Here is a 10,559-nt window from a genome sequence, read left to right as displayed (position 1 = left end):
TACATGTATCCATAATAAATTAATTTATAATGTGTTTAATTTAAAATAAATATGATTATGAGGGCATAGTATCTGTATTTCAAAGATACACAGATGTCGTATAATAGCTAATATCAGAACTCAAATCAATCGTGTTAAACCAGATGTAAGTTTTCTTTTTGCCCGATGACAAATGTACTCTTGCATTTAATTTATCCATTTTTCTACCTGTCTTGGTCCCAGAAAACCAGTGAAGTAACACCTTAGATCAGTTTCAAGATATTGTAGAGATCTTGATACATGTAATAAATAAAATTTAATTCTCTATGTCAAAGGCACAAATCTATAAATAGTTTTAATTCCTTGTTTCATTTTAATTTCAGCATTGGAAATCAAATGCAGGTCCTCATATCTGCTAATCCCACACATTATCATTGAGTGCCCAAAAGAACAAAACTGTGTAAAAAGCAAACTTTTCTGAAGTAGTAGTAGAAGTGAAAAATAAGCAATTGAAATGTTTAAGAGCACATACTGATAGAGTGAGTTATGGAAGATGAGTGAAAAGAAGAATATTGAATAACTTTGCTGGGGACATTAGACATTAAATTTTTGACTTAGGGAACCATTTTCTAAATAGACTGCAGTGTTCTAAACTTCTTAGCTTCTTTTAACTATTTTACACAAAATAAAAGCAGTTGCCTTTATAATTAGCTTTATTAGTGCTGCTCCTGTCTAGAAATCTAACCATATTTAGGATGACAATAAGATAAACCAAAATTATTAGCATAGAATTCCAATTATGAGCGAGATGGAGTATCGAGAAGGAAAAAGTTTATTGTCCTCTTGCCTGAACTAGTCAATAAGTTAGAAAACAAATGTATCAAACAATGTTTCTCATGCATTGAACATCAGGCCTGGGATGTGAGTTCCTTGAAGGAAGAAACAAGTGCTAAGATGGCATAGGTTCCTTTCCTGGATGATGTAAGGGAAGAAGAGTCATGAGCAGAGCCTCTATTGTCACCATGAGATAAGAATAAAATAGACCATGAAATCTGCAGAAGGGCACAGTCTCCTGCTAAATGCTGATCACTGCACATGTAAGAAACTATCTGAAGCCAAGAATAGAACCCAAATGGAACACGTGTATAATCATATTTTGTGCTTAGACCAGCTCATAATCCATAACAACTAGTGGAGTATTCAGAAGCACATTATCTCTGAGGTACAGTAACACTGGCCCTGGATCAAAGGTTATTGTGGTCCTGTATAAAAAAGCTTCAAAGCAAGTCTCAAAAAACTGAGTAATGTCTTGGGGGGTAGGGGGGACCACAGAGTCAATATGACTCTGAACATATAAAACAATATTTATTGAAATGAATTTCAGGAAATGGAAACAAGAGAATTTCTTCTTTGTTGTTCTTAAGGGGAGAGTATAGAAATGAAAGGGCAAAGGATGAACAGATGCAGCAGTGATACTCACTAGATACTATATTGGAAATGAAATAGATAATTTGTGGGAAGGAATTGGAAGGAAAACCTGGGAGGTAATGGAGGAAGGTGGGATATTTTCTAGAAAGAAATATTCTCATGACTTGATTTATGCAACTGTGACCCCTTTGTACTTCATCTTTATAATAACCATGATATATTGAAATGTTTAAATAATACGACAGCACTGACATGCAAAACAAAAAATGTTTTCAGAAACACAAAATGCCCAATGTTCAAACAGGAAAATTTACAATGTCTGGCACCCAAAGAATTAGGAAAATGCCATTCAGAAGTCTTGAAAACATCCGTCTCATAATAAACCAAAACTACAGAACAGATCTAATTGAGAGAGGTTTTTAACACTAAGCCTATCTGTGAGAGAAAGGATGGAACATGTCAGAGAGAGAAAAAAAGGAAGAAGATAGAAAACAACTGAATAGCTGTTGCAGGCTCATCAATCCTAGCTACTTGAGAGGCTCAGAACTGAGGATTTCAGTTTGATGCCAGAACAAGAAAAAAAAAAAAACCCAGAGACGCTTGATTCAATTACCAAAAAGCAGTAGAGGTGAGGTTCAAGTGATAGAGTAGTAGCCTGGAATAAAAATGCCAAGTTAATTCTTGAAGCTCTGAGTTTAAACCCTAGAACAAGAACATAGACACACACACGCACACACACACGCACACACACACACACACACACACAATTAATTTTAGATATAAAAAGTAATTATGGACCAGGTGTGGTGTATCACAATCCTAGCTACTCAGGAGGCTGAGATCTGAGGATCAAAGTTCAAAGCAAGCCTGGACACAAAAGGACCTGAGACTCTTATCTCCAATTAACCTCTAGAAAACAGGGAGTGGAGTTTACCTTAAGAGTATGGTGGTAGCCTTGAGCTGAAGAGCTCAGGGACAGCGCCCAGACTTAGTTCAAGCTCCATGACCCACAAAAAGAAAAGTAATTATGATGACAATAAGGCCCAGTATCTGATTTGAGAAGAGGCTATTTCAAATGGTAAGATAATTCTTTATTAGCTAGCATTTGAAAATACTGGGAAGAAGGACCCAGCCATCCACAATATTGGCCAGGTAATTTTTCCAGACAGAAGAAACAATAGGGGCAAAAATCCTAGAGTCAAAGGTTCATGAAGTAATTGAAAGGCATAGAGAGGAGGCAGTTGTACTAAATGACTAAAATCCACTTATAACACATTTATTAAAATAAGTACATTAAATACTGTCTTGTATAGACTGTTATGAAGAAGTTGGAATAAATAGCCTTGTAATTCCAACTCACCCTGAAAGTCTTTACAGTCTTTCACTTCCCTTTAGAACATGCTCTTACTCACCTTTGACCTCATAATTCCTCACATCAGCTTTTTGAAAACATTTCCTGGTGATTGTAACACCAAAGCTTATGAATACAAAGTGTAAATTGTTCAGGACCTCCTTCAGGCTATTATTATATGGACGCTTTTTTGGCTCAAGGCCCCAGTGCAGAAAATTCCAAAATAGGAAAGCAGTGATTTGATTACAATTATCACTGTGTGCTGAGCAGGCGAAATTTGAATGTGTTATTTGCAGGTAATACATTTCATTATGACTAAGTATTATTTTTGGCCATTGTTTCCAACTATTTAGACAAAGTCTGACACAGACTTCTTTAGCTTTTGGTTCTTTGCTCTTTGGAGAAATCGATTGCATAATCAGGGTGGAGAGACTGGATGACGGACAAACGTAAAGGTATTTAGATCACCATATAGATCCACTTACAAATAACCATCTGCAAAGCACTCAGTGTGGAACCTTGCAGCACATTTCCTCCAGACCTCGTGGACCTTCTTGACATGAAGCCATCAGGTGCTTTTCTGCTTTTGGTCAGCATGTCCTGTCTGCTTCTCTTTGCAGGTAAGTTATAAAATGAATTCTTAAATAGTGGGATTCCTTAGAAAGACAAAGTCAAAGTTTGACAAAATAAGCACCGGGAAGCAGGTACTAGAAGGGGGGGGGTGAGGTCATGAGGAAAGGAGTTGATGAATGATGACGAGAAGAGGGGGATAGTGCAATCAGTATATACAAAATTAAAAAGAGTGAGGGAAGGGATGGGTAGGGGTGAGTCCGGAAAGGAGTGACAGTGATGGGACACATTGTATTCATAAGTGGCTTTCTTAAATGGAAATTCTTTTGCACAACTCCTTAAAAATAATAATTGGTTAACAAAAACTGCATAATCTCATGCACACCATGAATCTAAAATGCTGTCCAGTCCATTCCCAGCACCCACCTAATTTATATCCTTATTTACAGGATGATTTTTCCCCACAATGGAAGAAAAAAAAAGGGCCAAACCAGAAACTTTTATCTAAATTAAAGCTTCATTCTACAAGAATAAAGATATTATTATCAGAAATCATCTTAAGAATTTTTTATCTACCTGTGTAAAAGCAATATTCACAGGACAATATATTGGAAATGAACTTTACAATTTGGGAAGGAGTAGGGGGAAAGGAAAGTGGGAGAAAAACATGGGCAGGGGTAATAATGTTCAATAAGTAATATATTTCCTACTTTAAGAATGTAAGTGTAACTCCTTTATACATCACCCTGACAATAAAATGAAATTTATTTAAAAAAAGCCAATTTTTATCTAGTAAGCTTTGCCTGCCAGATATTTTCATACATGTTCAAATAAGCAAAGTAAATTGGTGAGGAAAGAGAGAAAGAGAAAGAGGAAGAAAGAATAAAAGAAAGAGAAAAAAGGGGGAGGGAAAGGAATCACAAGATAATGTAGTAAATAATATAATAGAAAGATCCCAAGTGACTAATTTTAAAGTTTCTTTCTAACCTTGCTTCTATTATCTCTTTAACATCAAAAAGGTCATGAACTTTCTCTGGCTTGTTGCATCATAGGAATAAAATGAATTTTTCTTGCATCAGTATGCAGTTCCATGCATCAGTGCTCCTTTCATGAAAGGTCATGCTTCAGAGCAAAAACAGGGAGTGATTGAGGGAAGGGATGACATTGTCCAAAAAGAAATGTACTTATTACCTGACTTAGGTAAATCCTCTGTTCATCATCTTTATGATAATAATAAATGCCATGCTTCAGTATATTGGCTTTGCATTCTAAGATATCTAGATTTTATTCCTGTCATTTAAGGTGAATATCCAGAGACTACCATTTTTCCTATGGTTCAACTTCCTTCCATTAAAAAATGAGGTTGTTAGTGGTGGAACTTAATAAATGCAATACTGATGCAGTACTTGCAATATAGAACACTTCTAATAGGTGGTAGATTGTATTAGTGAGAATGGGGGTAAATTATATATTGCTTTTCAGTGATTTCAAAATTATTTTGTAAATTTATTGTTACATTAATATCTCACTGATGAATGGCTTAGAGTTTTGTAAGCTTCATTCTCTTCCTAGTAACTATGTATCTTTTTAACACAGAATGAATCAAGTGATTGCCTATCTGGATGACAACCATTCAAAAGGAAATGTACTCATGTAACTGTAAACCCTCTGTACATCACCTTTATGCATGCTTATGGACTTTTTCTGCCTGGGCTGGCTTTGAACTGCCATCCTCAGATCTCAGCCTTCTTCATAGCTAGGATTACAGGCATGAGCCATCCATGCCTGGCTCGATATTTTTAATCCATAAAAACCACACAAACAGAAAATGTGATGAGAACTCTTGAACAGTTGAACTGTTTATTTGTGATGCTACTCCTCAGTTATGCGGGTAACAAGTATGTGTCTCAGAGATGCTGTCCTCATTCCTGAGCCTTGGTTTCTCATCCATAAAGGCAGACAGAATCAAAACAAGATTTTAGGTTAATTTTAACTGAAAATATTGATATTCTGACCTGCTTGGATTCATCAGTGCCTATTCTCTCATTGCAGAGGCTGTGAGCCATGGAAGTGTTCGAGTAAGTGTCCTTTCTCTTTCTCTCTCCTTTCTCCCCTCTTCCCCTTCCCCCCACCCCTCTCCCCTCTGCCCTCTTCTCTTGGTTGTTTCTTATAGCCTCAAGGCTCATTGCAATGGAGACATTAGGCCTGGGAAGCACTGTGGCTGTCCCAGAAAAATCTTTGGTGCTCCCTGGCAGAGAAAGTGGAGGAGGGTACTATGAAGCACTTCAGATCACGTTATCAGCTACTTCAGATAGGCTCATGGTGGATTATGACTTGAATGTCAATCCCTGCTCTCTCCTACCTGCCAGATATCACATTTCCATTCATTCAGTGTCTAAGTAGTAGCACAGAGTCAATAAAAGTGTGGGGTAAATAGAATTTCCATCTCACGTCAAAATAAGCTTGAGGAAGTGATAGTTATGATGGTTATAACAAGAAAATGGTTATAAGCTAGGATGAACCGAGGTCACTCAGAAGGCTGTCACACTCAATCTGGGGACCATGTGCACAAAAGTCAGGACAAATGCATGGAAAAATACACACTGCTGCTCCTCTCATCTGAGTATTCAATTAGAAGGGAACCTCAAAGAATAGGGAGGACCAGGAATCTGAATTTAGGAATCTCCCTGATATTTTGATGCATCTACAAATTTGAGAACCACATTTCTGCATTTCATGAAACAGATTTGAGATTAGGGGTAGCCAAGTGAAAAAGAGGAGGGAAGGAGAATGCAGTCAAGAATTCAAAGTCCATCCTATAATTTTTTGAAAAAAAGAGGGGGTAGGTTGGGTGGAATGGGAGAGAAAGATGAAAGGGCTGACATTGAGCAAGACTCATTTTATTCATAAACTGCCCCGTTAAATGTCAACTCCTAAAGTGGGCACCAATAGCTCACACCTGCAATCCTAGCTACTCAGAAGGTTGAGATCTGAGAATGTTGGTTCAAAGCCAGCCCCAGTACTAAAGTCAGTGACACTCTTATCTCCAATTAACCACCAGAAAACCAGACGTGGTGCTGTGGCTCAAGATGTAGGGTGGTAGCCTTGAGCTGAAGAGCTCAGGGCCAGCACCCAGGCCCAGAGTTTAAGACCCCAAATCGACAATAAATAAACAAAACACGAACACGTTAAAAAGAAATAAATGGTAACTCCTTATATAACTACTTCAAGATAATAAAATTTTTAAAAAGTTGAAAAAGAGTAGATGTTGAAACCCCTGACTCGATTTGCAATTAGGGATAATGGCTTTACAGACTTAAAAGAGTAATTAGTAATCATAGAGACTACACATTATTTATATACAACACATATATGGAACGCATCAAGAGATGCAATAACAGTCATTATAAAAGATAAATTGATCCAATAAATACCTCCCACACTGCTACTGAAAATTATGTTTGATGATATACTTTTGAACATCATTGTTTTACTTAAAACTCACTGATACCTTTCACCTCCAATTCTTTCCTTTGGTATTTCAATCTGTTCGCATCTTGGTTCAATTTTCACAAAATGTTTCAGAAACATCATTTTTCTGACACGGATGTAATCTAAGATTATATTTGGTTATTTTGCATACCTATCTCCACAGTCTTTTAATAAAACAACTGTTTCCTGGGCTCTCCTAGCAGAGATTTACAATAGAACAAAACCTAGATACATAAGGCCATATAGAATGACTCTTACTGAAAGGACCTCCAGAATATAGAAACAAAAGCCATATAATGAGTGATTGTTGTCCTTAATGTTGTACTATGTTATCTCTCATCTCTTTTGCTTTTCCTTGTTTATCTCATATTGTTATAGCAATTTACCTTGTTATCTGATATATTGTATATATACTGTATTTGGTTATTTGAAGTCGATAGGAAAGGGAGGAAAACAAGATGATGGGCGGGAGTGGGGAGAGGAAAATGGGGACCAGGACATGAGAAAGGGTATCAATGTATGTGAAGTAATGCATCTTCAATCTGGTGAATATAATGTAACCCTTCTATTAATTACAATAAAAATATGTGAAAAAAGAAAATATTCCAAAGTCATCAAGAAAAATCCAAAATCTGAAATATTAACATTTAAGATAAGGGAGATGAAACCTGTAACTAAGTTTTATTGCTATTATTAATAAAGCCTCTTTTCACAGTAAAAAAAAAAGTTAGAGGCCAGGAGTTTGGCTTAGTAGTAAAGTGCTTGCTTAGCATCCACAATTCCTCAGGACCATATACATAGGAAAGCCAGGAGTGGTGCTTTGACTCAAGTCACAAAGAAAGCAAAAGGGAATATAAACAAAAGAGAAATGTTTAGAAATTGACATTTGAAAAAAGAGAAAATTTAAATGAGAATTTTATGTCTTATATGTTCGTTTTTAATAAACTAAATCTCTACCTAAACAAGCAAAAACATTTTGTATCAAAGACCATGGGAAGTGATCACCCTAGTTCAGGCAATAAAGAAACACAGAACTAATTTATTAAGGAAGGAAATCATGCCCCATCTTTATGAAGGATTATTATGGCACACATGCATTTTTAGAATGTATGCCATTACATAGAAGGGCTAGGTGATATATAATAAAAGAAATATATGTACACCCTTGGCTCTGTTTTTAATATTCAATATACAGAAATACAATGAATAAAGGGAAGAGGAGTAAAGTGCTAAAACGCTGGGTACTAAGACTGCATGACTTTTTTTCTCTTCCCTTTGTTTTAAATGTATAATAAAAGTAAATTTGAAATAATCATTATCATAAAATAGGTGTTTTTTTACAGGAAGTTGTAAGTGCCTAAAACTAACACTTTTCTCATTCTTTTGAAAGAAAATGAAATCAATGTTACTGTCCATGAAATAAAAAGACTTCATTTAAATGACAGGCCTTTTGCAGTAACTACAGGCAGAAAACACCTACAGATGGAAAACCATGTGCCAACATCCACAAGGCAGTGTGTGGAACTGATGGCCAGACTTATGAGAACCCCTGTGAATTCTGCAGAGCAGCCATGTAAGCATGTAGGGGCTACCATGTTTATAGCATCTTTGGTTTCAGCCAGTGGGGGGAGAGCCAGAGGAAATATTAAGATTTATTACTTGGGCTGGGAATGTGGCTTAGTGTTATAGTGCTTGCCTAACATGCGTGAAGCCCTGGGTTCGATTGTTCAGCACCACATACACAGAAAAAGCCAGAAGTGGTACTGTAGCTCAAGCAGTAAGTGCTACCCTTGAGCAAAAGATGCTCAGAGACTGTGCCCAGGCCCTGAGTTCAAGCCCCAGGAATGGCTTGAACACATAATTATTTTACATATAATGTCATATACAATTAGATCATATTATTATTCTCAAACTAAGACCCAGGAAATCTAATTGCCTTTTCCTTCTTCAACTAATCTGAGATGATGTTATTTCTTTTTCATTTCATCTCAGTATCTCATTTCTTTCCTTCCAGGGTGAAAAATGGAAAACTTGGCTTCAAACATGAAGGAAAATGTTGATTCCTCCGACACTGCAATTCTACAACTGCCTTTGGCTTGATTTTATTTTACAAGCAGTACTTCTCAGTGCCAATTGGCCATTGATGTGGTTTCCCACAGCTATCATGCACACACATGCACACGCATATACAACGTTTCAATAAAGTCATCTTGGCAGAATTTCTACCTTGATGGGATTTTTTTCAGCTAATAATGAAGGCACTTTTGTTTAATCAAGTTAGAATATCCTATATCCCAACTCAGTATGAAATGGCACAATTGGAAAACAGGGACTGCATCACTACCCAAGATTCCTCTATTTGTTGTGCAATTCTTCAGAAGGTCTAAATTCAAGGATCATAAAGCTGGACCCAAGGAAATAATTATGTCATGTGCCATGCATTAGCTCTTTAGTATATGGTATATTTGTGAAGCAATTTTCTCTAACATACACACCGAGTTTGGTTTCAGACTTTTCAACCTTTATGCTGAGGCCTGAGATAAATAATAAGTAAAACTAAGTATTGTCCTCAGTTATCAGGTAGATAGCTGAGGATCTAGAGTGTATAAAGCCTCAAGTGTATTTGTGTCTGACTTTATCAGTGTACTAAGGAAAGTATTCTAATTTCTGCACATGGAAAGATGTAAAAAACCTTAAATCACTGATCCATTATTATGCTGTGAATGCCTAGATGTGCATAGAGAAGCTCACAAAATTTCTGTCACTATTAAGAGGAAGAAATGTATAGCAACTAACTACAGTATGTCCAGAGACACTTTAGCTTTGAAAAATCACAGTGAATACATTATTACATTTATTAATTTCACAAATAAGTATTCCCTTCTTATGGTACACCAGATACCATCCCAACAATATAGCAAACACAAACAAGATTATTACAGTTTGGCCTAGTGGTTAAAGTGCTTGCCTAGCATGCATGAAGACCCGGGTTCGATTCCTCGGTACCACATACATAGAAAAAAGCCGGAAGTGGTGCTGAGGCTCAAGTGGTAGAGCTCTAGCCTTGAGAAAGTCCAAGGACAGTGCTCAGGCCCTGAGCTCAAGCCCAGGACTGGCAAAAAAAAAGAATCTTATAGCTATTCACAGCTATACAAACCAGTCAAGCCCATCTACATGGGAGGCTGAAGTCAGGAAGATTGTGATTACAAGCTATCAAAAATATCCACAAGATCCCATTTCACCAGAAAAAGATGGGCATGGAAGCACACTCCTGTAAACCTACCTCTCACAGGGAGTTTAAATAGGGGACTGAGGTCCGGGCTGTGTTGGACAAAACACAAAAACTTACCTCAAAAATTACCAGAGCACAAAAGGGCTAAAGGCATGGTTCAAGCAGTAAAGGACCCAATTAATAAGCATCAAACCCTGAATTTAAAGCCCAATATCACACACACTCACACACACACACACACACACACACACACACACACACACACACTGAGAGAGAGATCTTAAACTAGGTAGAAAACAAGATTTCTAAATATATGCAATTGCTAATGAAATCATAAATGAAATAAAATAGATATGCTCAACTTAGGGAACTAATTAAATATTTCAATGAATAATCGATGGTACAGAAAACCTCTGACATACAAGAAGTTTTCTGGGTGTGGCAAGAGGGGTAGTAACATTTTAGGCAGGAGAAAACAACCAGAAACACTATAAAATTGCTAGATTT

General features: G+C 36.7%; 1 protein-coding gene across 1 annotated transcript; it reads left to right on the top strand.

The window, feature by feature from the left end:
* The first annotated feature begins 3,194 nt into the window (after positions 1 to 3,194).
* Positions 3,195 to 8,880, top strand: LOC150063915 (serine protease inhibitor Kazal-type 12-like). Its single transcript, XM_090332187.1, has 5 exons — positions 3,195 to 3,213; positions 3,298 to 3,378; positions 5,381 to 5,406; positions 8,266 to 8,393; positions 8,835 to 8,880. Exons 1-5 carry the CDS (start codon positions 3,195 to 3,197, stop codon positions 8,878 to 8,880), a joined length of 300 nt encoding a protein of 99 aa, XP_090188313.1.
* The last annotated feature ends 1,679 nt before the right edge of the window (positions 8,881 to 10,559 follow it).

Source organism: Megascapheus bottae, chromosome 4, assembly GCF_031878675.1.
Source record: "Megascapheus bottae isolate mThoBot1 chromosome 4, mThoBot2.hap1, whole genome shotgun sequence".
NCBI classification, from domain to species: Eukaryota; Metazoa; Chordata; class Mammalia; order Rodentia; family Geomyidae; genus Megascapheus; species Megascapheus bottae.
The sequence above is the reverse complement of the archived record's forward strand: the minus strand, read 5'-3'. Positions and strand labels throughout refer to the sequence as shown.

Coding starts and splice junctions, on each gene's coding strand:
- LOC150063915 (XM_090332187.1), top strand. Junction 3,379..5,380: donor CTGTCTGCTTCTCTTTGCAG/GTAAGTTATAAA, acceptor CTCTCATTGCAG/AGGCTGTGAGCCATGGAAGT. Junction 8,394..8,834: donor GAATTCTGCAGAGCAGCCAT/GTAAGCATGTAG, acceptor CTTTCCTTCCAG/GGTGAAAAATGGAAAACTTG.